This window comes from Eleutherodactylus coqui, chromosome 4 (assembly GCF_035609145.1).
Source record: "Eleutherodactylus coqui strain aEleCoq1 chromosome 4, aEleCoq1.hap1, whole genome shotgun sequence".
Taxonomy (NCBI): domain Eukaryota; kingdom Metazoa; phylum Chordata; class Amphibia; order Anura; family Eleutherodactylidae; genus Eleutherodactylus; species Eleutherodactylus coqui.
In genome coordinates, this window is record NC_089840.1 from 249,527,895 (window position 1) to 249,554,489 (window position 26,595).

Here is a 26,595-nt window from a genome sequence, read left to right on the forward strand (position 1 = left end):
GCCTCCATGGTATGAAAATGTATGCATTTCCAGCCTTGTATTCTACTCTAGTATGGCCAGAAGTCAGAACTCATCCTTGGCCTGATTTAGGTGTCATCCAGTTTTTCCAAGAAACCCTGCAAAAGCCACAAAGGTGACAGATGAGCACAACCTTAATAAGTGGTCAAAACCAATACCTTGCACATAAGCATTAGCACTTCAGTAGAAGCCACCCAAGACATCTGCTGAGGTGTCCAACAAGTGTGGCAGTAGTTCTGACATCCCAACTACATGTAAAAGATACCATTTGCAATTCTGGAAGACTAGATTCTTCATCTTCTCTACAGTATTCCAGACCAAAGACAACTTTTTGGAAACTACACTTCGGGGTTGGTCTATTCCAGGAGGTGATCAGTGGTTTGTCCCTACATTGTATATTGAACACAATGACAGATCAATAGTTGAAAAGATTGATTTAATCACAGCCTGAATTGCTTTGAGGTAATACAGAAGATGTGATAGAAAAATATTCAAAGACCAAAAGATACTACGATCAGTAATCTGGGAGATTAGTCAAGGCCACAATCAGCCGCATCTACACTGTTCTGAGAATATAGCTTGTAAAAGGCGAGGAGAACATCCGGCTCTGTGTACACCTCCTTGACAGCGGGGTCCTGCAGCATGAGCTTGTACCAGGCATTGATACGTGGCGTCTTCTCCAAAAACCTAGTTTTTAAAAGAAAAAAAAAAAAAAAGCTTGAAATTTGACAAGTGTAGGCCCTTAAAGGGTTATTCCATCTTGGGAAACCCATTTCAAGGTCATAAAACAATATTCTCACCCATAAAAATGCTCCATTCTCCAGATATTGAGGCTTATTTACGAATACCATTTACAAGTTAGTTCAAAATTAAGCTAGAGTGCCTTAACATATGCCATTTATCTGCTACTAAGTGTTGAGTTTTAAAATACCTTCTAGTCCAAGTTTAGATCACCTAGTAGTTTGCTTATTTTATGCCAAAAGTTTCAATTAGAGATAAGCGAGTGTATTTGCTAAGGCAAACTACTTGAGCGAGTAGTGCCTTATGCGAGTACCTGCCCGCTCATCTCTAAAGATTTCGGTGCCGTTGGGGTGAAGAGCGGTGAGTTGTGGTGTAATTCATTGTACAATTTAGGCCATGTTTTTTGGACAAGTCAGAAAAATCTGTCTGAAAAAGCATCAAATTGCCATATAGCACAGCATGTCCAAGTTTTCTAGTGTTCCTCTGACTAGTAAATAAGCCCCACTGATTTCTTTGCCCTCTGTTTACTCATGGCTACATTCAATACTGAAAGCCTAGCAAGCAGAATTAGATAGAAGTGCACAAGCGCCAACATCATCCGTTCTTTAAAAGGTGATCAGTTTCCCTGGCAACGAGCAGTAAACTGGAGGAATCAATATCTGGAGAATGGAGCATTTGGAGACAAACATTTCATAGTGCATTGTTTTGCAATTTCAAGCACAGATAGATATTCCCATCTCCGTCATCCCACTTAAGTATTTACAAGTCCCTGGGCAATATCCAATATGGAGGTCAGAGCTTTCAGATTTGATATGCTAGTTTCCCCCAGAACAAAGTGATCTACATATAGATGTTTGTTTTTAAATATTAAATGATGTTCAATAATTGGAAAATCTCACAGCCTTAATTAAAACCACTTTTAAGTCATAACAAACTTAATGGAGTTAATCGAAGAAGTTTGGGTCAGGAATTGGGAGGGTGGGAAGGGTTCAGGAGTAGTGATTGCAAGCCATTACCTTATGTGGAATATTAACATTTCTGCATGCTTTCTTCAATTAGTATCCATTCACAGTCTTTTCATTATATTATGTTGGGGGTATTACATGTTTTCTTACACCTTTGCCATGGTCACCAAGTTAAATTATATGCCTGAAGCTCATTTCTAAGGGCAAAAGTTTTCATATTGGCAGTATTCTGAAATAAGCTCTATCCCCTGGGTAGTTGGTGGTTCTGGGGCTTTCCAGCATCTGGCTATGGAAAGTTGCACTGAGAGGAGAACATGTGCCACCACCTCCCTGAATTCCATAGGAAGGTTTTCGATTCCCAATAAAAGTTGGGCTAGTTGGGGGATTCGGTTTGACTCTTATTCCCATAAATGCAGTTATCAACTTAAATATTGAGCACTAGAGTTTCAAAACTAGTGGGAATCCCCAAAAGATGTGCAGAAGGGATTCCTTTTTCCTCAAGCTTTCCAGATAAGATAATGAGGGGGGCGTGGCCTGGAAGGAGACCTGGATGGACGCATTCTAATACAGCTCTCCTTATAACCTACCCAGCGACTCACAAGCGACGGGGAAACAAGCCAAAAACAACCCCACTCATCATAGGAAGCATTCCTCAACACCGGCAATATGCCCAGGAGAGAGAAAAACCTGCCTCCTAAGAGACTCACAGACTTTTATGCTACACGGAGCCGGGATGATGAAACAGAAAATGGCGCCCAAGGTTTCCCGCGCTCCAGGAGAGAGGAGGAAAAGATGAAAGCCACACCTAACACTGCCGGAGAGGACTCATGCCGCCGTGGAAGCAGAAGCCTCCCTAAATCTCCTCAAGGTAGGATGAATCTGCTCCCTACCTCATCCGGAGACCCTCCGCTGACAGCAGATGCCGGCGATCTGTCAGGCAGCCGCACACGCCGAAGTACGGAGGATCCTCCTGCAGCCGACCTGGCTAGCACCTCCGCTGTCTCTCTCGCTGCATCCCCGGCCAGCCCCAATAAAACTAGGCTGAAAAACATCAGCAGAGATCCCCCTGCTGCACATAGCTCTCCTCGGGGGCCCCCCGTGGAGTCCCCCCCCGCGGTGACCACTAGCAAAGCAGCCGCGGCTCGGGAAGCCTCTCCTGCCCGCTCCGACAGTAACAAAGATGCCGGCGATTTATCAGGCAGCCGCGCACGCCGGTACACGGGGGATCCTCCTGCAGCCGACTCAGCTAACACCTCCGCTGCCTCTCCCGCTGCATCCCCGGCCAGCCCCACTAAAGCCCGGCTGAAAAACAACAGCAGGGATCCCCCTGCTGCACACAGATCTCCTGGAGGACCCCCCGTGGTGTCCCCCCCCGCGGCGATCAGTAGCAGGGCGGCCACGGCTCGGGAAGTCTCTCCTGCCCGCTCTGACAGCAACACAGAATCTCCGACACTGTCACTCACCGGGCTTGCGGTAGCTCTGCCAGAAGGGGAACAGACTACCCTAAACAATAAGAAAGCCCATCAAGAGGCTATTATAAGCCCTGGACACCAAGACACAGTTAAAAACAGAGACTCTTATAAGTACTCTGCCTCTACAGATAAGATAATGAGGAGAGGGTTTAGATCATCCTGTCTCCAGGAGTTTGTTACCGCCATAGCAAATATTTGACATTTTAGTCACTGTGGGATTTAACAGAAGAGCAGAGTTTTTACGCCATTATACTCACAGCTTAAGGCTGGATTCAGACGAATGTATATTGGCTGGGTTTTTACACCCAGCCGATATAAGTCGTCTCTTTGCAAGGGGGGGGGGGGGGGGTTTAGAGCCTGGAAGAGCCAGGAGCAGTGCTCTGAGCTCCCGCCCCCTCTCCATTATTTGTAAACAGGAGCGGCGGGACAGGGGTGGGGCTAATTCTCGTAATTTTCATTGGAAATAGTGCAGAGGGTCGGAGAGGAGGCAGGAGCTCAGTTCCTGCTCCTGGCTCTTCCATCCTTTATACAAAACCTGAACACACAGGATGTAAATTTGCGTCTAGGGTCATTAAGTGGTTAAGGTCCAGAGACCTCTGTAGAAGTCAGGTCAGACTAATTGTGATAAGAGGCCCACAGTCATGCAATGCTACAAACGTTGAACTACAAGGAAGAAAATTATATCTTACTCTAGAGAATCAAGAATAGGGAACCGTTCAAACCAGGGCCAGATCATGTAATCTATCATGGACACCGATTTTCCACCAAAGTAAGGGGTGTTCTTCTTGGTCAGTGCCTGTAGATAAAGAGATGCATTACAGAACTCTCCCAGTAGCATTAAGTTCTACGTGAAGGGGCTCATAACCGCACCATGTTGTCTGAGAAGGTGGAAGTGGCGCTGTTAAAGCAGATGGGGGCCACCCACACAGGTTTGTAATAGTGTATGCCACCACAATATGGGCACTCATTAAAATGCATTAACAGATGCCTCCAAGGGAAAATAGGGAGCAGAGTAGAGGCCATGATATGGGTCACTGTATTTCTGATCCATTTGATACCAAATATTGTGTGCAGGAGTCCAAAATAAAGGTTTTACTATAAGGTGCATACAAGTGAGAGCGAGGGGTCGAGTCTGGGCCACATTAGACTATGGGTGCTAGGGGAGGACAGAGGGTCCCTGATGGCTTATAGAGCAAGTGCATATGGGTCATATTTACTGCAGAAGTTACACAGCACATCTCTAATAAGTTGACCAGAATAGATTTGCTCTTGTTGAAAATGCAAAGTCTGTCAGACAAAACAAAGGTTACTAAAAATCTGCATTTCAGACTAAGGTCTTCATGGAAATTACGTTCCAAGAATCCACATGTCAAATTTTGCAACATAGGTGACCTTAAATGGGAAACAGCAGCACATGGATGGAGGTTTTAATTGGGGTGGGGGAGTCTCATCCACTCGTCTGGTATTGTAACCAGCTGAGGACGTCATAGTTTGCAAGTTATTAATTTCTGACTTTTTACCAGGTGACTTATGATCAACCAATGACTTTTAGGGGAGCTGAATACAAACGACTAGTTACCAGATTATCGCCCCTGTTTGTAGCCACATGTAGACAGAATAAGGGTGCATTCCCACGAACGTATATCTGCTCGGTTTTTACGCCGAGGCGATATAAATTGTCCTCGTGTGCAGGGGGAGGGGGGGGGGGGAATGGAAGAGCCAGGAGCAGGAACTGAGCTCCTGCCCCCTCTGTCTCCTCTGCACTATTTGCAATGGGGAGAGGTGAGGCAGGGCTAATTCTCAGAACTTAGCCCAACCTCAACTCCTTTCATTGCTAATAGTGCAGAGGGGTGGAGAGGAGGGAGAGAGAGGGCGGGAGCTCAGTTCCTGCTCCTGGCTCTTCCATCCTCCCCCCCCCCCCTGCACACGAGGACAACGTATATCGGCTCGGCGTGAAAACCGAGCCGATATACGTTCGTGGGAATCCAGCCTGACTACTGCTGAAATTCTGTTTCTAGCCATTTGTAAAGGTACCATGACGCAATCATCTAGAGTCAAGACAATTTCTTACCTCTTCAATGGTTTTTAATTTCTCAAAAAACTGCAGCTTTAGTTCAGATGTATCTTGATTGTCCTTTTTGGCAATAAAAATCTTGTACAATGCGGAGATAACCTGAAGACATACAGAGGTGTTACCGTACAATGTTAGGAGAAACGTTCTGCTGGGTAATAAGATATTTAAAGGTTCCTCTTCCTGGAAGCCTTGAACTGCATAAGGAGGATGTTGGGGTGGCGGCTTCCTGTCAGTTTTCAAGAGACGGATTGGTGGCTGTGGAACAGCGGGGGTGGGCTTTGCAGCCTAATAAAAACCATGCCCTGGGTACATCCCTTGCCTGAAATGAAGAGCAACAGCTGCCCTTCTCACCCTATTTTGGTTATGTGTATACATATTATGGGGGTTTTTTTTAACAGGTTTTAATTAGAGATGAGCGAATGTACTCGGGTGAAAAGATTTGGGGGGCACCCACAGCGCCCCCTGAATCTTTTCGCCCGAGTACGGAAGTACTTGAAAATCACGGTACCTGGGCGAAAAAGGGGCGTGGCCGAGTAGGCTCGCTCATCTCTAGTTTTAATCCATGATTTCCAGGCCAATTCTTTGTCACAGCTGGTGGTTGCCTTGCCTGAAGGCTCCTATCCTTACATGCAAGCTGTGTTACAGCAAGTTATAGCAAAACAGATTGTATGGAGTTTTCCTCCCTTCAGGGCGGTTGGTTTTTGGTCCTGGTTGTTTGCTTAAAGTGGTTTACAAAAAAAAAAAAAAAAAAAAGTTACATTGACTCTCCTACTGTGCAGCGCACCATTTCCATTGGTGGCAGTCAAATGAGTTTTTACCCAATGGGAGGCTGGCAAAGACCTCATTAGAAACATCCTATAAGCCTGCCTCAGGGCTTCTACATTAAGAGCTCACATAACATGCTTAGGGGGAGGCCACCAGGCCTTCTGCTAAAACCGAAATCTGGTGCTGCAACAAGTGGATTTCTTCTAGAGTTTTGGGCATGGGGTACCTAAAACTATCAAATAAATAACTTAGAAAACCTCTTATGTTCTTAATCGCCAACAAAAACAGCCAGATCTCCTACCGTAGAGAACTGCTCTAGAAGGAGCTTCTGTTGTGCCTTTTCATAGGGATCTGTGGGAATCAGCTTCTTCCCGGGAAAGGCTTCATCCAGGTAATCACAGACAATTGCAGATTCATAGATTATTTTACCATCTGATATTTCTAGACAAGGCACCAATCCCAGAGGATTTTTCTCAAAAAACCATTCCGGCTTGTTCTTTAGGTTGATGTTGACCACTTCATGTCTGGACAGAGAAAGAACCCATTAGTAGAAGGAAGTCTTTCTGCACATGAGTGACAGCTACACTGAAGTCATAATATAAGGTTTAGGAACAAAGTCAACACTAAAGTCTGTCCAGATGTTCTGTAAATACCCCTGATGTCACAAATAGGACCTCAGGAACAGCCTGGGTTGGACTACAATCCTGTAAGACATCCGCTACTCAAATAACTGTTCAAGATGCTGTTAAATGGTTAAGGGGGATTCCAGTTGCACAAAGTTGCTGTCAAATGAATGCCAATCAAGTATTATTAAAGTTTGCAATGTGGCTCTGTTTGATATTGCCCATGTAGTTCTAGAAACCATCACCATCTCCCAGGGCTTCAGAAGTGTTTATACCCAGGTTGTCTCTGGATATGACCAGTATACATTCCAGTGCTACCAGACAGGCTTGCTCAGCAAGTATGACCAGAAACTGCAGCCCTTGGGACTGGATTGCTGACCAGCACCAAGTGTGGAGGTGCACTGGAAGGAAGGGCAGCGCAGGCGACTGATAAGTTCAGTTTCAAGCTGCATATCAGCAAGGATGTAGCAGCCATCTTGAAATATAGCAATATGGGGAAACATCAGAAATGGATTATAGGATATGGTAAAGGCTGTGCAATATATACCCATGGACAGCTGTGTCTAGTACCCCTTTAAAAGGGTTTTTCCAGGCAGTGCCGGGGCAGAAACCGCTGCTTGTAAGTATCAATTTCCACTATCGCTGCGCCTACAATTACAAGCATCGGCAACTACACGGAGGATGGAGCAGCAGCTTCTGCTCTGACTAGTATATCCTGGTACCAGCAGCAGGCACTGCCTGGGAAACTCCTTACTAGAAATAAGCAAAGCTGAAGGACACATGCATCTTCATAGCTCCAGAAGTGGTATAAGACTATATGCCTACTTGATTCCTTTGGCAGCCAAGACAAGCCGTGGTCTTTGGGCATAGGGGCAGAATCTCATGCTGTAGAGTCGAATTAGTCCGTCTGGTACTGGTCCTGGGGCTGGGCTGCCTGAAATAGTCAGTATACAGAGAACAGTAATGAGACTGCAGATCATGTTGTGTGCAGTAAACAAGTAAGTCTTGCTGTAAGTGCCCCCCCCCCCAGCAACAACTCACAAGCTCCATCCCATAATAGCGTAAAGTCACACAAGTTCAATATTCATGTAACCCTTTCCTTTTGACAGTTTAGAGAACTCACCCTTCCTTAAACTCAACAGAAAACTTCTTGACCTGGAAGCGCAGTATTGGACCTTGCTTTCCCTGTTCTGTCAAAATTCCCCATTCATACTTCTGTGATAACCATTTACATATCTTCGTCTATAGCCATCTTTTCATTTAACAGGACAATCTGTAGGATAGACTATCAGTAGTTGTCTGCTGCAAAGGCTACTTGCCAATCAGCTTGTTCACTAAGCAGATTTCTGCATGAAGCAGACAACTCTGTTCTCACTGCAGTGGTCAGTGTTGGTATTGCAGGCAAATTTCCAATTGAAGTGAATGGGAACTTTGCCTGCAATACCAACACTAAACACTGTTGTGAGAATAGAGCTGTCTGTCAGGGATATTTGATGGACCCCAATTTTATATGTTGCAGAGTTTCAAATTAGATTGTATATCTGTCTGGAAGGAATCAATGAGACACAGCCACTGTGCAGTAATCCATAAGTTCTGATTTACTGAGACAAGAAATCTTTATAGCGAGCAGACAGGTGCATACTTGAATCAATGCTGTACACAAGTGGAGTTCTCATGTAAAACTAGCAGACAATACATTTGCCAATAGCAGACATTTGTACGAGCAAACCATAAACGACCTATATCGTATGAGAACTGCTGTGTTGACGTCCACGGCTGTACACCCAGAAAATTCATATCTCAGTTTGTAAAAGAGAATTAGGCTAAAGGGTATGAGATGGTTGACTGGAAACAATATTTCAGCTTGCAGAGAGAGTTGAGCCAGAGTCCACAAAGGAGACAAGATGGGGGGGGGGGGATCTTAAATCTGCTTCTTGCAGAAATCTGCTCAGTGCACAAAGTAGAGCAGCATAGCTAACAGATTGCTAGTGGGGTCCCTGGTGACGGCCCCGGCAGTTGTCCTCCGTGTTTTGGAGGCTGGGGATTGAAAAATCCCCGCCTCCAAAAGCGATGCCTCTGATTGACCACAGTGCTAAGCCAATCAGAGGCAGCGCCCAGCTGTCATTGATAAAGGGGGATGAAGGAATCCCATGCCATAGCCGTCACAGCTGTATCAGGGAAACGCAATGTACTCCCTATGTTTTCAATGGGGTTAGCGCTGCCGACGGCCCTATTAAAAGCAATGGGCAATATCACAGTTTGTTTGCGAAGCGAGGTTACAGTTAAAACATTGCTAATAAGAAAGAAACTATTGGTTTCTTTTTTATCATACGTTTTCACTCACTTTCGCATTGCAAGGATATCATATCGCCAGTGGGTGTTCACCCTAGGGCTGAATGCACAGAGGTGGAAATTCAATGGTAAGATTTCATGCAGACTTTCCGGCCATTGCATGCTGCTATGGGATTGTGTTGGTTTATGCAATCCTATGCAGACAGACAATCACAATTTTGATCGCGGAAAACTTGCGCGATAACAAAATCATGGCATGTCCCATTTCAGTGCGAGCTTCGCACTACTACGTCATCACTGATGCACTGGCTCTGCACATGTGCAGCGACTGGCACATCTGCAGAGCAAAGACTCCAGACAGGTAAGTCGTGGTCACAGGTCGCATCCCGCTGTGAGAATCTGACCTGGCTGTCTGCATTCACCCGAAGTAAAGATTTGTTGCAACTATAAGTTTGATATACAGACAAGTTGCAGACTGGCAGAACATTTTAGAAAGTTGGACCAGAGCAGGAGTGTGCATGGCATAGCGCTGGATCATGCAGCCGCTATGGGGTCTTTGGAGAGAAGCTTCTAAACTTAGCTGGTCCCATCTGGGTTATGAGGACCTGTGCAGGACTCCTCCAGAAGAGCTGCTCTGTTAGCGAGTAGTGAGTTGAGGAATTGGGCCAAGGGTCATTTATGACAAGGAAGCCATACCACACCCATTCATTCTGGATGTTCAAACTTGGCAATAGCGGTCCATCTTGATATCGCACTCACTTCATATGTATGCCACAGAGATGAAATTTTAACATGACCCTAAATGCCTTCCAAAAAACAGATGGCATGGGGTTTGGAAAAGAGGTGGCACAGTTCTCATAGCTCTGCTACATACAGTTTTTGCCAGGATTTTATCTCAAAGCAGGTACATTTTGCTGCCATCTCAGAACAATTGTGGCAAATGCCACAACACAAGTAGACCTCTACATTTTCAAAGCTAGTGTCGGTTTATACAGGAAACATGTACAACTGTTTATACTAACCACATTAAAAGGAAAAACAAGAGTTGGGCCCAAAGTCTACGGGCAGATTTGATTTGTGGCACGCGCGTGGGAGATCCGCAAAACAATTTAGAGCACGTGGATGTGATTTTTCTTTCCCCAGCGTGCGGAAGTTATCCGATCTGCGGTACAGCCACAGCTGTCACTGAGGACGTGTCGCGGATCCACAGGAGATTTAAAAAAAAAAAAAAAATTATATAATATATATATATATATATATATATATATATATGCACTGTACATGTATCCGGCACATCCACCATGCTGAAGAAAGAAGATCCGTCCGGCACAGAGAAGACCTGCGCTGATCTGGACAGGTTAGAAAAATGTATTTCTGTCCATGTCTGCGGGCACGGCTGGATTCAGCAGATGGAATCCGTGCGTATAAGTGGACATGAAGCCTTAGTGCACATTTTGATTAAGACATATGGGCCCATCTGTCACATCCAGGCAAACCTTAATGGATGGGTTCCTAGCGCTATAGGCAGCCAAGCTGAAAATGAATGGGAGATCTGGCTATATACTATCACTGAACCACATGGGGCAGATGGGTGAATGGAGCACAAGCAGCATGGCTTATGAGCACCTTAATGTTTAAGATTTGATGGAAGTACTAACTTTGTTGCATGCAATCATACAACAGGCTTATCAAGAGCTGAGAGGTTTCATATCAAGTGACAAGGAGTTGTGCCAGACCACAAAGTCAACTCTGCTGTGCACATACCAGCACTGCATTCATCCAACATTGCAGGAAGTATCTAGTTATGTAACAAGTGTTTACAAACAGTATCAACTAGCATGGAAGTTATCCTGCCTACCAAAAAGTCAGCCAGTCACTGTAGCCATGTGAATGTGTGTACTTTATACTATATGTAACCGCTATCAGCACATGAAAGTTTAGATTCCCAACATGTTCCTCTACAATCTCACACTTACCCTTGGCCAAACTCCTCTGTGATCCGCTCATTGCTGTAGACTGTCACTGGAGATCCCTGTATAGGAAGCAGAGAGCACATATATGTATATTAGTATATAGCATGCAGCAGTAACCAGCTCTGTGTGTATTGTATACATAGCCTGCCATACCAGAGAGGATATTGCATATACTAGAGCTGCTCCTCCTGCAGTCTATATATGTATATATAGGAGCCTCCTCCCCACTAATCACCAACCAGAACCAGCCAGCTCCTCTGGGTGGAGATCTGCTCCATCTGCACACTGATTATTACATGAGGGCTCAGACATATAATCATAAGCAGGCAATGACACTGCAAAAAGTTTACTCTGAAGCAATATGAATGGTTAATGTGCCGCATCCAGTAGATTGCTGTAGATAAGTAAGGGCGGCCTCAATCACGCACATTTGTGGTGGCAAAACCTGCGCGCTGAATGCGCCGCAAATAGAATCCATTGAATTAAATGGGTTCCTTCACGTATTTTATTTCCATGCACATTTCAAGCATGGGGAAAAATCAGTTTTTTGCGCAATTGCGCATGGAAGGCTCCCGTCTGCCCCAAACCATGCCCGGAACTGCAAGATTTGGCAGTGTTAAGTGCAGCCTCACAAGTACACATTTACAGCCGCAAAATCTGCATGTGCAATGCCCAGAAGATACAACCCATTGACTTCAATGGCTTCCTTTACAAGTATTTTTTTCCGTGCGCATTTTAAGCGCAGGGAAAAAACGAACATGCTCAATTTTTAGGCACAATTGCGCGCCGAAAACCCCCATCTACCCAAAATTGTGCGCGGACCTGCATGATTTTACAGAATACCATCTGGGCCTACTAGGTCAGCTGCCCCGCATATCAAGTCAACTGCCTTGCCTACTGAGTCTGCTGCCCCACCTGCTAAGTAAGCTGTCCCGCCTACTCAAACGCGGTGCTGCTGGGACTGAGCAGATGTGAGTACAGTAAAATGCGTCGGTATGGGTGCAATAGCCCATGATCATGCACTCTGCATAGCACATATACATTTCACGATAGCGAGCATATATGTACTTATGCCCATGTGAGGCCGCCCTAAGGGTGAGCACTTTTCCCGACAGTCTTTTTGGCTTTATTCCTCTTCAAGGTCTGAGCAACATGGAGATATGACATGGTGTGATTATTACACTGTACAATTATGGCAGATTGTTGGGTGTTATCATAATGCTAATAATGACCACTTGTTTGTCTTTTCGCGTGTAACATGTGAGTTAAGTGCAGAGCCTGACAGCACCTGTAAATGTCAGTTACAAGGCTCTTAGCTCCACCCCCTGATCATATGACAGTGACATCATCACAGGTCCCCCCATAATCTCTCCCCACAAACCCCTGCGGCCTCAGTTGCTATGGATACAGCAGTAGTTAGTCTGGCAATTTGTAGTTTGTTGTGAGACTGCTGGATGCCTGTGTGGAGACTCCAATAAATGACACCTAACAAATTTACACATACATAGCTGGTGGTGCATATAGACCAACAACATTGAAGCATTTTACTTCACCACTATCTTCACATCTCCTGAACGTGATATCATGTCATCTCAAGTGCTAATGCCGCCAACACCAGTGCAGCCTTCATCTAATTGTCAACCGTTGTCCAGTGTTGCAAAAGCAATGAACCAACATGTCTCCTCAGCGAGCATCTGAAGTTCATAAATGACATGCATCACATATGTGAAAGCAATGTAGCAGAGCTGTGTGTGTGTGATGTGCATGTAGCAGAGCTGTGTGGCACATTGTACCAATAGAAACACTGGTACTATAATTTCCTAAGAATTACTAGTCAAACTACTAAAGATCACTTGTCCGTTTGTGAGTGAGTGCTTCACATGCTCCGCCCCTAATCGCATGGCGGTGACATCATTGCAGGTCCTAACTCAGGCACTAGAGATGAGCGAGTATACTCGCTAAGGCTAACTACTCGAGCGAGTAGTGCCTTAGCCGAGTATTCTCCCACTAGTCTGTAAAGATTCGGCTGCCAGCGCGGGTGACAGGTGAGTTGCGGCGGTGAGCAGGGGGGAGTGGGGGGGGGGAGAGGGAGAGAGAGATCTCACCGCCCCCCGCCGACCCCCGAATCTTTAGAGACGAGCGGGAGGATACTCAGCTAAGGCACTACTCGCTCGAGTAGTTAGCCTTAGCGTGTATACTCGCTCATCTCTATCAGGCACTCATGGACAAGTGGTTGTTACATGTGTGCTGACAGGACCTTTGATGATGTCAAAAAAATGAAGCAGAGTGGTAGCATAGATAGGTGCAAAAATCGTAAAAAGATTTATTCTCCCACGCTAATTAATTGTGATTTTTGCACCTATCCAAGCTGCCATTTTTAGATTTAAACTTGGGACTGAGGTTTAGGTTCCTGTGTGGCTGCTGCATACTTCTAGTCCTACCAAGGTTTTGGTCCAAATATGTGCTGCTGTTAAGCCTTTTTTCTATACTCACATCGGACCTTTGATGATGTCACCATCATGTGATCAATCACATGGTCTCTGAGCTCCGCTCCCAATTAAATGGTGTGACATCATCACAGTTCCTTCAGGTTATTGTGTTTGTGATGTGTGGGGTCAGGATGGATGTAGTAGTGATGTATGAATCAACATCTGCCAAGACACCCGGGCACATAGGAAATGAATCTTTATTTGTGTCGACACGGAACAGAGGGACATTACGACGTCCAAATCTCTGTACCCCGTACAGAAAAGTTACACAGAATTATATACGCAGGAGGCTGCCTCACTAGATGTTAACACTACTGGTTGACTCGTATCTATATGTTACACAAAGACCAGGAGGTATGTTTTTACTTTCACTTTAGTTTCGTACAGAAAGGTGGAAGGGAGACTCAGAAAGATAGAGAGTGGGTCAATGGGGGAACCTAGCTACAATCTTCTCGGTATCCAGTTACACAGTGTTCATCAGATACAAGTTAAGAGACAGTATCACACAGGAGAGGATTAGGTACATAGCTCAGCAGACTGTATGTACTTTTGTTAGATAAAAAAAACTTTTAGTCAACTACGTTTATACCAAGAGGAAGTTAATAAAGCTAAAGTTAGTATACAGTAGCTACATTTCATTTGGTAGGTATATATGTAAAAAACAGAACAATATTAAGTATGCTTCAGCCTTCAGGCTGATGACATAGGAACAGTAGGTTATAAGTCATCGTACCACATTTCCTCCCTTTGATAGCTATCACTTGCTTATAGCCTATCATCCTAATTCAAGGGTTTATATCTCCATAGACTTAATGGTAGCCTGTGTATCCCGTGCTCCATCAGTGTCTATCCATGTTTTAGAGGAAGGAAATACTGGATTACAGCATATGATTTGTGAACCTTGTTCACACATGCAGTAAGTGGTCTTATTGTATGTGCAACCCCCTACTTGTCTCCCCTTACACATGTAGTAAGTGTGTGGTAAGCAGCCACGGTCAGTGTAGGCCACTTTGACTCTGTTATGGTGGATTCAAGGTTCCATCTCAGAAACTTTAACAGCAATTGGGGTAGACAGAATAATGGTGTATGGACCCTTCCCCCCTTGGTTTGAGAGGCCTCTGGTGCCAATCTTTCACCCAGACTTTTTCCCCTGGAAGTAAAAAAGAAGTATACAGCAGTATCCAGATGTATAGGTAACTTTCGCACAAAAATATTCTCCTGTTCTTTTGGCGATGGTTGCCATGGTCTTACCCAGGGCAAGCATCTGCTGGTAATTTATCATCTCTTTCACTATTTTGCTGTCTGCTTTAATCCCCAATACTACTGGGCTGGGCCTACCCTACATCATCTTAAGAGGAGAATACCAGTTCTTTTAGTGGGGGCAGATCTGATTTTAAGCAGAGCAATGAGTAGGACTTGTGGCCATTTTAGGTGAGTCTCCCGACAGAGCTTCCCTAAGGCAAGTTTTGAAGTTTGGTTCCTGCGTTCAACTTTTCCTGAGCTCTGAGGTCTGTAGGCAGAGTACAATTTCTATTTGATCTTGAGAGAGCTGGCTAGCTCTTGTATGATCTCTACAGCAAAAGCTGGTCCATTGTCTGACCCAATCCACACCGGTAGGCCGTGTCTTGGAATTATGTCTCCCAGTAGTGATCTAGCCACTTCAGTTAATTTCTCAGTTCTAGTGTGGTAGGTCTCCATCCACTCCACGTAAGTGCAGACAAAGACCAGAAGATACTTCCATCTGTCAGCTGCAGGGATTTGAGTAAAGTCCACTAGTACATCTTGGAAGAGAGCAGCTCCATAAGATTGTATCTCTGGAGTCTTCAGAGGTCCTTGTCTGGGATTACTTTTAGCACAAATAACACACTTTCCGATGATCGCCTGGTAAGTCTTGGGATATACAGCACATCTTGGATTATATTTTTCATAGTGGTAGACCCATAGTGTGGGTCCTCATGTACTTTCTGGACGATCTCCACTGCTAGTGCTCTCAGGACCACGATTCTTCCATCTGAGAAGATGAACCAGCCCTTGGGTATGCATTTTCCATCTCTTGTCTTTAGCCATTCCTGTTCATCTTGATTATAGCAGGGGTTTTAGTTACTGAGGGGAATTGAGAAAAAGGCTTGTAGCTTGACAGGACTTTCGGCATTTAAGAGAGTGGCAGCTCACATGGCAGCGACATCTGCTTTTCTGTTTTCCTGTGCAATTAGTGAGTCTCCCTTCTGATGTCCTTTACACTGAATGACTGCCACTTGAGTAGGGGTCCACACAGCCTCTAACAATTCCAGAATGAGAGAGGAGCATGCTTCACTTCTTGACCCGCTGAAGTGATCAGATCCTTTTCTTTGTACAGAGCTCGATGAACATGGAGAGTGAGGAAGGCATACTTTAAGTCAGTGAAGGTGTTGACTTTCCCCCCAGCTGCCAGCTGTAGAGATCTGATAAATGCAATAAGTTCTGCCTTTTGAGCTGAAGTTCCTTTGGGTAGCACTTATGCTTCTATAGTAGTATGTAGGGTGACCACTGCATATACAGGATAGCGCATACCTTCATCCACAAAGCTGCTACCATCAGCATAATATTCGGCATCAGGGGCTTCAAGAGGTGTGTCCCATTGATCAGGATGGCTGCTAAAGACATCATCCATCACCTCACAGCAGTTATTGTCAGGGGTTCCAGTTCTAGTGGGCAACAGCGTTGCTGAATTTAGAGTGGTGCACACTTCCAACTTCAGTCTTGGATTTTCACATAGGATTCCTTGGTACTTGGTCATACAAGCATTTGTCAGCCAGTGGTGACCATTGGCGTCCATCCGAGTTAGGACAGAATGTGGCACCTGTACCATGAGATCCTAACCCAGGGTAAGCTTGTCAGCCTCCGTAACCAAGGCCACTGTTGCTACCAGTCTTCTCAGGCAGAGGGGCCATCCCATGGCCACATTATCAAGTTGCTTGGAGAGATATGCAACAGGCTGATGCCATGATCCCATCATCGGGTGAGAACACAGATCGCCAGTCCCTTCTTCTCATGAAAATAGGGAATAAATGGTTTCTCCAGATTAGGCAAGGCCAGTGCGAGTACTTTAAGAGGAGCTTGCCTGATGTTGTCATAGGTCCTTGTATGTTCCTGCTCCCAGCAGAAGGGGACATCTTCACCTCCCTTTGTGACTTCATAGAGGGGTTTGGCCATTTCAGCAAAGCAGGTATTCATATTCTGCAGAATCTGGCAGCTCCAAGGAACTCTCTGACTTTCTTCTGGTTGTTGGTACAGGGATATTGCAGACGGCCTGCTTTATTTCAATTCCCAGTTGTAATTTCCCTTGTGAGATATGAAATTCCAGGTATTTGACAGTTGCTTGGCAGATTGCCTTCTTCCTTGAGACTTTGTATCCAGCTTCATAGAGATGACAAAGCACTGTCTCAGTGTTCTGCAGACATCGTTCAGAGGTAGATCTGGTTATGAGGAGGTCCTCCACATACTGCAGCAATACAGTGCCTGGCTGGGAAGTGAGAGAGAGTTTTCTTAGGTCAGTAGCAAGAGCTTCTCCGAAGAGTGTGGGCCAGTTCTTGAACCCTTGAGACAAATAGGTCCAGGTAAACTGGTACTTTTCTCCAGTTCTTAGGTCTTCCCATTGGAAGGCAAAGATGACTGTCCCCTGTCAGCCTGATGGTGAAGAAAGCGCCTGTCAAATCCAGCACAGTAAAGGAAGTTGCTTCCCCTGATATCAGCAGAGGCATAGCAAGATCGGGTGGTACCCGGTGCGGAAGATTCCCCCCTCCCCCCCTCTCATTTTGAAATTATTATAAGAAGGAAAGACAAGATACTTACAGTTGCAAGCTTAATTTTCTGGTTTATTTACGTAACATTGTGAGCAAAAACACTTAAAACCTTTGTCTACTAGGGCCGCTGGAAAGTGCCCCGATTTCAATTGTGGCATTTTGCCAGGAGTTTACTTTCGCTTTCGGGCACAGCTCCTGCGGCCGACAGTGGGGTTTAGGAAATCGCATCATCAAAAATCAATTCAGAGCTATTAACTAGAGATGAGCGAGCACCAAAATGCTCGGGTGCTCGTTACTCGAGTCGAACTTTCAGTGATGCTCGAGAGTTCGTTTCGAGTAACGAACCCCATTGAAGTCAATGGGCGACTCGAGCATTTTTGTATATGACTGGTGCTCCGCTAAGGTTTTCATTTGTGAAAATCTTAGCAAATCACCAAAGTCATGTAAAAAACACAGAAATGGAAATGGCAGGCGAGGAGCAACATGCAGGGCTGCATTTTGGGCTCTGAGGTCTCACTATTAAGCCACAATAGTGGCAAGAGTGAGACCCCCCCCCCCCCCACTTTCAGCATAACGATCGTTCTCCTCTGCCACAGCTGTAACAGCTGTGGCAGAGAAGAACGATGTTAGCCCATTGAATTCAATGGAGCCGGCAATACAGCTGGCTCCATTGAAAGCAATGGGCTGCCGGCGAGCGCGGGATGAATTTTCGGGAAGGGCTTAAAAATATAAGCCCTTACCTGAAAAAGAAAGATTTTAGTGTAAAAAAGAATAAAAATGCAGGCATTCTCTTCAATGGAGCCGCTGCTGCTGCCGGCGACTCCATTGAAGACAATGGTCCGCTGGCACACCTGAATTCTTTTTCAGGGAAGGACTTTACATATAAGCCATTCCCTGGAAATGAATTAAAAGTGATTTAAAAAACAAACAAAATAGATACTCACCTCCCTTCAGCTGCAGGGGCACAGCCCCGTGTTCTCCTGCTGTCCCCTGCACTGTGGTGCTGAACTGCTGTCATTCAGCTGAGAGCTGCGCTGAGCCAATCAGAGGCAACACTCACTCACCCATTCATGAATTCATGAATGGGTGTGAGTGAGATTTGCCTCTGATTGGCTCAGTGCTGAGCCAATCAGAGGCAAGTCTGACTCACACCCCCTTCACACCCACTGCAGGCCAGCCGCGCTGAACTCCGTCTGCCGGGAGAAGGTGAGTATATATATATATTTTTTATTTTTACACATTTCTGGATGAATTGCAGGGAAGGGCTTATATATTTAAGCCTTTCCCGACAATTCATCCCGCGATCGCCGGCAGCCCATTGCTTTCAATAGAGCCGGCTGTATTGCTGGCTCCATTGAATTCAATGGTCAGTGCTCGTTTAATCGAGACGAGTACCGCGTGGTGCTCGTCTCGAGTAACGAGCATCTCGAGCACCCTAATACTCGAACGAGCATCAAGCTCGGACGAGTATGCTCGCTCATCTCTACTATTAACCCTTTAAATACCGCTGTGAATTCTGACAGTGGCATTTTAATCCCCCGAATAGCCCCCTATGATGAAATCGCAGGGAGCCGTGTCACGGCTATCTTAGCAGATGGCATTATATCATACTGCAGGAGCGATCAAAGCATCACAAGTTGTTGTCCCCTCTGAGGGCTTAAAAAAAATTTAAAATAAGAGTAATAAAGTTTTACTTAAAAAAAAAAGTTATAAAAGTGAAAAAAAAAACTTTTGCCAAATCACATAAAAGAATGATATCGCTGCATCCGTAAAAGTCCACTCTATCAAAGTAATGCATTATTTACCCCACACGATGAACGTCGTTAGAAAAAAAAATAAAGAACGCCAGAAATGCGCTTTTTTGGTCACCCTGTCTCCAAGAAAAAATGCAATAAAAAGTGATCAAAAAGTCATATGTATTCCAAAATTGTACCAACACAAACTACAGGACGTCCTGCGAAAAATGAGTCTTTGCACAACTATGTCGACGGAAAAATAAAAAAGTTATTGCACGCAGAAGATGGCGGCAGAAAATAATTTTAAAAAATAAAATATATTTGAAAGAAAATACAAGTACTACAGCAAAAAAAATCTATACACATTTAGTATCATAGTAATTGTACTGAGCCATAGAATAAAGGTATCATGTAATTTTTGTTGCAGCTTGTGCGCCGTAGAAACAAAACGCACTGAAAAATGGCGGTATTTTGTTTTTATTTTTCATTTTACTCCAGGTGGAATTGTTTACAAATTTTTCAGTACATTATATGGTACAGCTCATGCCCCCAGGGCCCACACTACAGTAGTGTCCACAGGAGGGTCCCAGGCAGCCTCACACAGGGACAAGTGCCCACCCCTGCAGCAACTTGTAGTTGGAAAGTTGCGTCTGCGCAACCCCCTACCTGCCGTCGCCATCTCCGTCGCAGGTCTGGAAGACCCGCCTCATCCTCTCCTCCTGGTGGTGTCACTGCTCCCGCTGCAGCTGCTGCTCCGGGAGTTCTACAGCAGCCACCATAGTGCGGGGCATTCAGAGACTGCCCACTGCGGGATGTGAGGAGCCCAGAGCCAGCACTGAGCAGATCCACCGGGTCCACACCCAGCACTGCTCTCTCCCGGGGGCTGCTCCCTCCTGTCCCCTCCCACACCCTCCTCAGTACCTGTGCCTCCCGCCGAGGTGATTGTGTGGTAGAGGGTACTGAATGGCAGACTGTCACCCTGGGAACATCCCTCATAGGATGGACAGCGGGGTGGGCAGGACCACAGATGAGCTGACACCTACCTCAATGACAGCACCTGAGGCGGCCCACACCTGCCACACCCCCCTTTTTACGGCACTGGGTTTCAGTCCAAGCAAGGTGTACAGTTTGGAAACTGTCTGATGCAAAGTAAGCACAGCTTGATTTACTGCTCTGAGATCCTGAACAGGGTAGTAGTCTGTTGATCCAGGTTTCTTTACATGCAAGAGGGGGGTGTTCTAGGGTGACTGGCATCACCTCAGGATGCGGTACTTCACAAACTGGCAGGCAGCAGATGGTAAGGGGTATTGCTTGATGGACATCGGTTGTGCCCCTCGTTTCAGCTGTACTGCAACTAGAGGTATATTCTGAGCAAATCCTGGTGGCCTATTTTTCACCCATAGTCCCGGTAGTTTCATTACTAGGTCCAAGTTGGAGCCTGAGTGATGTGGCTCATTAATTAGAGCAATCTCCATTCTTCCTCTTGAGGTACTGTGAGTGGGAGGATGTGGGTGGGAGTTGGAACATCTTTTCCATGCTGTAGAGTCATCTGTTCATCCTGTTCAAAGGACACTTAGGCCTGTAGTTTCCTCAACATATTCCATCCAAAAAGGGGTATTGGACAGTGCGGTACATACCGGAATTGATGAGTGACTTCTCTGTCTCCCAAGGTGCATTGCCGTGGTACAATAAAGTGAGACTTCCCACGTAGCTCCCACAATCGGGGCTGTTCTGCATGAAAGAGGTGCTAGTTGTTGGGTTATAACTGAATGGTCAGCTCTGGTATCAACCATAAAATTCAAGAATGACCACCTTACATTTACTCTGGCCATAGCTTCCTGGGGGCCCAGCAGATAGAAACCAGGTCACCATCATTCAGAATTATCTTCGTACAGCAGAACAATAGGAGCAGAATAAGATGGAGGTTGGTGGGGGCGAGCCTGAGTGGCTCTACCATGTGCTTGTCTCTGGTAGCGGCCATTTTGGGCCCAGCCCCTTCCTCCTTCGCTTCCTGTATAAGCAGAGGAAGTGAGGAGGCAGTCTCTACCCCAGTGACCATAATTTGTGCACCTTCTGCATTACTATCTATCAAGGGGGCAGTGTTGGGGCCCGCCCTTCTGTGCATATGAAGTAGGTGAGTGGTTTCGGGCGTGGTAATGGGGTGGGGGCTGTCTTAACTGGATTGCTGCGGCATGTTTTTCATTTTCCTGCCTTCTTTTTCATTTTAACAACTCTTTGTCTCTCAAATTTTTGATCCCTATTCACAAAGACGCTCTGTACCATCTCCAGCAATTGTGTGGCAAAACCTTCCTGCTTCTGTACCTATCTTCTGTACATACTTTCCATGTAGAACATGAAATTTTTGTCTTTTCCTCCAATTCTTTACCAGTAGGTTAAGATCTAGCTCCATACATCAAAAGCCTCAAAAGAACAGACATGTGGACACAGCCGTAACCCCCTTAAGGACCAGGGTGTTTTGGCCCTAAAAGACCAGACAATTTTTAGGTATTTCACTCATGTGGTGGTTTCACTGCCCTTCAGATACCAAAGTTACTTTTGCTGTTTTTTTTCCCCGTGATATATAGGGCTATTTTTTACATTTTTTTTTCCATTCATTTTTTTCCCCATTTTTTAGTAGTATTGGGGGTAAAAAGCTATAAAAACTATTTTTTTTATTTATAGTTGTTTATTTTTCAAATTAGTATATTTACGCTAAAATAAGCTACGGGTTCCTCCTTTTGTTTAATGTTTTGATATATAATTTGCTTGGCGTTGGGTCATTTTTCCTTTTTATGTATAGATCTTATTTTATTCTGTAATTTTTTAAACTTTTGTATCAGTTTTTTTTTTACATCTATTTGCTCCATGACGTCATATAAGACCTCTGGGGAATATTCACATTGTCTTTTTTTCTTTTATTACACACTTTTCCACTGTAGCTGTCGTATCCATAAAAGACATCCCCCTATAGTGACAATAGTCACCAAGAGAGCTGTTCAGGGTCTGCTAGGATCCTGCAGCTCTGCTGTGGCAGGGGGCACCCAGTGGTCACGTGATCGCCGGGTCGAATAATGGAAGGAACAGTTCCACTTTCTCTCTGCACTACAAAGTGCTCATTGAGTGCTTTATAGCATAGGAAGGAGAAGGCAGAAGCAGTTAAAAACTACTTCCAAGCTTGCTGTACCAACTAAGCCTTTTTATATTGTTCCTAATTTTGAGTTCCCTCATTCTCCCTTTTTTTTGCTTTGTATGTTTATATATTATATTTGTCTTTTATGCATCTACGCAGCCACTAAGCATTTATGTGATCTTACCTTTTATGCTTATTCACGAATATATCTATGTAATGCATTTTGTTATAACTACATGCGATTATGATAAAAAACTTTTTCAATAAAAATCTAATGTTTCTAAAAAAAAAAAAACATAAACACCTCTACCTTCACCTCCAGGTCTTTGACTCTGACTAACAGCCAAGAACCCGACCTGCTCCTGCTTGATTGCAGGAAGCAGGAGCTTTAATGCAGCACCGTACTTTTGTCATTGGCCAGGATTAAAGCCCAGGACCAAGCACTGTAAATTTACCATGATTAGTCCTTAAAGGGTTAAAATGTTGTAACAAAATAAAGAAATAGAACACACATATGAGAGGTTAAGAAGAAACTCAGCTTTGTCCAACTTCATTGAAACTACATTTACTGTTAAACGGTTTCCAAAGATATAATGTTGATATATTGAACACACCATGAGATCAATGCTGGGAAATATGAATTTAATCACAGCCTGAATTGCTTTGAGGTAATAAACACAAAAGATGTGATAGAAAATATTCTAAGGCACAAGATACTCAGGTCACACAATTATTCGGACATTAGTCAAGGCCATAATCAGCTGCATCTACATTGTCCAAAGAAGATAGCTTGTAAAAGGCGAGGAGAACAACCGGCTCTGTGTACGTCTCTTTAACAGCAGGGTCCTGCAGCATGAGCTTGTACCAGGCATTGACTTGTAAAGTCTTCTCCAAAAACCTAGGTTATAACAATAAAAGTTTTAGAAGTTTTGCCAAAAGTTTTAGTGTAGATCCTTAAGCATTTACAGGTTCTTGAGTTGTCCTGTTCTGTAATTTAGTACAAGCTGGGTGATATCCAATATGGCTGCTATTTCATGTCCTACAGGATTTCTCAACCAGCTTCCCCAAGAACAAAGCTGCTTAATTATTGTAAGCAGGATCCACAACAGGTATGTTTCCGCTGTAGGATAACTCTCAGTCATAAACAAACACAGGCTTTCTCCAGCAATATACTGTCCATAAGGTACACAAAATAACAGTCTTTGTAATCTGATGCAGGGATTCTCACCCAACCCTTTCCTCAGGGCTTTGCTTTAGCTCTCCAGGTTCTCTTCACCCGGCTTTCCAGGGACTCTGCACACAGTTTGTCCTCACTCTGGTCTGGCTGCCCACACTCTGCAGCAATCTCTCTCTTATTGAGCTTTTCCTGCTCCTTTTTCAATTATCTTTCAGCCTTGTTCCAGGTTCAAGTACTTCCTGGACTGGAATATATGTGTGACCCGGACAGCCCCTGTCTCATGCAAACTCCGGAGTTATATCCTGGAGTTTAGTAATCTCCGTGGTATATACACACCATCCAGGACTTTACCCCTTACTTCACTACATTATATAACTATACATAAAATATTTATTAATTGGGGGGAATTACTATGTATTCATAATCCATAGTGTGCATAGATAGAGCTTAAAGGGATTGTCTCAAGTTATAAAGTAGGAGGAAATTATGATCAGTGAGGGTCTGACCGATTGGGCCCCCACTGATACTGAAGGTCACCACAAGAATGGAGCTGAGGTCATGCATGTGCTCCATTTGTTTTAGTGGGAGTGCTGAGATTGCCAAACACTTGTATTGGCAGTTTTTGTCCCAACAGTTGGACCCCACTGATCGTAAGGTTATTTCTGATCCTGTGAATAGGGGATTACTTTATTACTTGACCCAACCTCTTTAAAGGGAACCTGCCAGCACAATAAACTAAGTTATCTTCAGTGGGTGAGTAGAAAAAATACATTACTCAGCTCTCTGTCACACCCAGCTACACCATAACTTAGTTTATGGTGCTGTGCAGAAGTGACAGGTTCCCTTGGACTACCTAACACTTTTGCCCGAATAGTGCTAGCACTAGAAGAAAATGACCTTATGGTTTAGCCAAAGGACTACTCAAGAGGGAAATAGTTAAGACAGAGCAGGTTGAAGTGAGAGCTACCCTACTAAACTAGCAGCTGTCACTTTACCCTCTACAGAAGAGGAGGGGAACAGTGGTGACCAGCAGGGAGACAAGGACAATCTGTCATTCTACCTGTGCCCCTAAGGCTTCAGATCACCCCAGAGGAGGGGGTAACATGAACATTTGACCATGGATCATCCCCCTTTGTCAGAATGCATATTTGACTCTCTGATTCTCACATATGCGGGTCTTTTTTCTAGAAAAAAAGTGATTAGATGAACACTCCTATGGCACAACCCCTTGAAATCATAAAACACACTTGATACATTTATATTAGGGATGTTTTGCCCAAAACATAGAGGTTCTCCAAGTATGGATACAGAGTACACTCATCTGAAAGAGGCCTAATAGACCATGCCTGACTGATGTGTCTTGAGACCACCAGAGGAAACACTATCAATCTTTACAGGCTGTATGCATGTTCATGGGAGCATTCTGTAGAATTATTGTAAGTATATATATATATATATATATATATATATATATTGTGTATTACTTACTCTATAACATCAAACATAATGAACCTTTCAAACCAGGGCCACATCATGTAATCTATCATAGACACCGATTCTCCACCAAAGTAAGAAGTGTTCTTATTGGCCAGATCCTGTAAATAAAAAGACAAGACAAATTATAAACCTCTCCCCGTAGTAGTGTGAGAAAGGGACAGGGGCACATTACAGTTGGACCGACTTGTCCTAGATTAGAGAAGGAAAGGTGAAGCGGTGCCGTGGACCGGATTGAATTTTTTCAGCCCGCTTGATGTGTGCGCTCTTCCATTCATCACTGTCAGGAACTGGGGTTCGGGTACTGGAAGTCCCTAAAAGCTACCTGCAACCCCTGTCCCTACCTACTTGCCCCCCTGGGCTAGGCCCCAGGGCGACAACTGGGCGACGGTCAATATACTCTCTAGGGAAGCGGGGGCAGGGGGTCAGACTTACAAACAAATACAGAGACAAACAGACACAGAGGCGAGTCAGGAAGTCCAGGTTGGCAACAGGAGAATACGAGGTACCAGGGACTAGGCGAGGTCAAAGTCAGGTCCAAAAGCAGAGGGTCACAACGGGAAATCAGAAGATAATAACGCGGGTGAAGCCTGGAGACAAACATACACTGGCAATGCTGGAGAGAAACAGGCACGATTAAATGCTGTCAGAACTCCTGCCCCAGCAGCTGATTGGGGCAGGGAGGCTGCCAGCAGCCAGACCCAGGCAAAAGGCAGCGAGTGAAGATCCCAGACATCCAGCAGCAAGTGCAGATGCTGCTAGTCAGGATGTCATGGCAACGGGGACTGCATCAGCCGCATTCCCAGCAACTAGTGCACCCAGGCGCCGCCCGCTGAGCACAGGAGCACGCGCCCGGAGCCAGTGTCCGAGACCCCGACAGCCAGGGGAGGTCACCCAGACCGGAGCTCCCCTGCGCCGCACCTGATCAGCTCGGGTGATAGGACCGGTGGTGCGGACGCGGAGACCCCGAGAGCTGCCGGTCCTAACAATCACCATGGGACACAGCAGGCAGAAAAGAGTCACACTGGGCTCCAATAGGGACAGAGACTGACTTTAAGAGGTTATCCAGGACTTATATATTAGTGACCTATCTTTAAAATAGGTCTTCTTGAATATATTGGTGGCAGTTCAACTGTGGCTTTCTGCAGTTCATGGCACTGAGCTGTAATACCAACAACAACCACTATACAACTTATGACACCATGTGTGCCGCAGAGTGTAAGCTCTCGCTCATGACCTGAAGGTTGCAAGTTCAATCCCTGAATAGTTCAGGTAGCCAGCTCAAGGTCGACTCAGCCTTCTATCCTTCCGAGGTCGGTAAAATAAGAACCCAGCTTGGTGGGGGGTAATAAATTTTAAAAATTACCTGAAAGCGCTTCGTAATAAGTTGGCGCTATACAAATAAGAAGAATTTATTTTTTTATTTGTATATAATGAAGCCACTGAACTCTCCCAAGCATCGCACCCCTTTCAAACGGCTGATCGGCAAGGGTATCAGGAGTCATATCCCCATGATTTATTATTGAATACCTATCCTAATGTTAGTGCAACTAAAGAACATAAAGTCAGCGCTTCCTAAATAGGTTAAATGTGTGGGTGCTCGTAAACCATGGCTGCGACTATACAATGCAAGCAGAAACACGTGACAACAGCACTCATACACATTTATTATCACAAAATACATAACTCTTATATATGCTAACCACTTAAAATATGCAAAGTTCTTAATATATATTTTGATCAAAGTATATGGGCTGATCCACCAAAGTCCAGATGATCATGGTTACGGATGGGTCCTAACTAAAGATTCGGGGGTCGGCGCGGGTGACAGGTGAGTTGCGGCGGAGAGCGGGGAAGGGGAGAG

The 26,595-nt window shown here is 44.9% G+C and overlaps 1 protein-coding gene across 3 annotated transcripts in view; it reads right to left on the reverse strand.

Moving 5' to 3' along the window:
* Window positions 1-437: 437 nt before the first annotated feature.
* Window positions 438-26,595, reverse strand: part of LOC136626190 (glutathione S-transferase omega-1-like) — a 32,032-nt gene continuing 5,874 nt past the window's right edge. Inside the window, exons 1-7 of one of the 3 annotated variants that reach the window (XM_066601020.1) lie at window positions 11,077-11,122; window positions 10,927-10,982; window positions 7,484-7,592; window positions 6,337-6,559; window positions 5,268-5,369; window positions 3,886-3,992; window positions 438-705 (exon numbers count right to left, since the gene is read on the reverse strand). In XM_066601020.1, the coding sequence (XP_066457117.1) occupies window positions 549-705; window positions 3,886-3,992; window positions 5,268-5,369; window positions 6,337-6,559; window positions 7,484-7,592; window positions 10,927-10,957 (729 nt within the window). In that variant the 5' untranslated portion in view covers window positions 10,958-10,982; window positions 11,077-11,122 and the 3' untranslated portion in view covers window positions 438-548. Of the gene's footprint in view, window positions 706-3,885; window positions 3,993-5,267; window positions 5,370-6,336; window positions 6,560-7,483; window positions 7,593-10,926; window positions 10,983-11,076; window positions 11,123-22,687; window positions 22,959-24,725; window positions 24,833-26,595 lie in introns of those variants that run through there. The other 2 variants (XM_066601018.1, XM_066601019.1) reach the window with 2 other exon arrangements.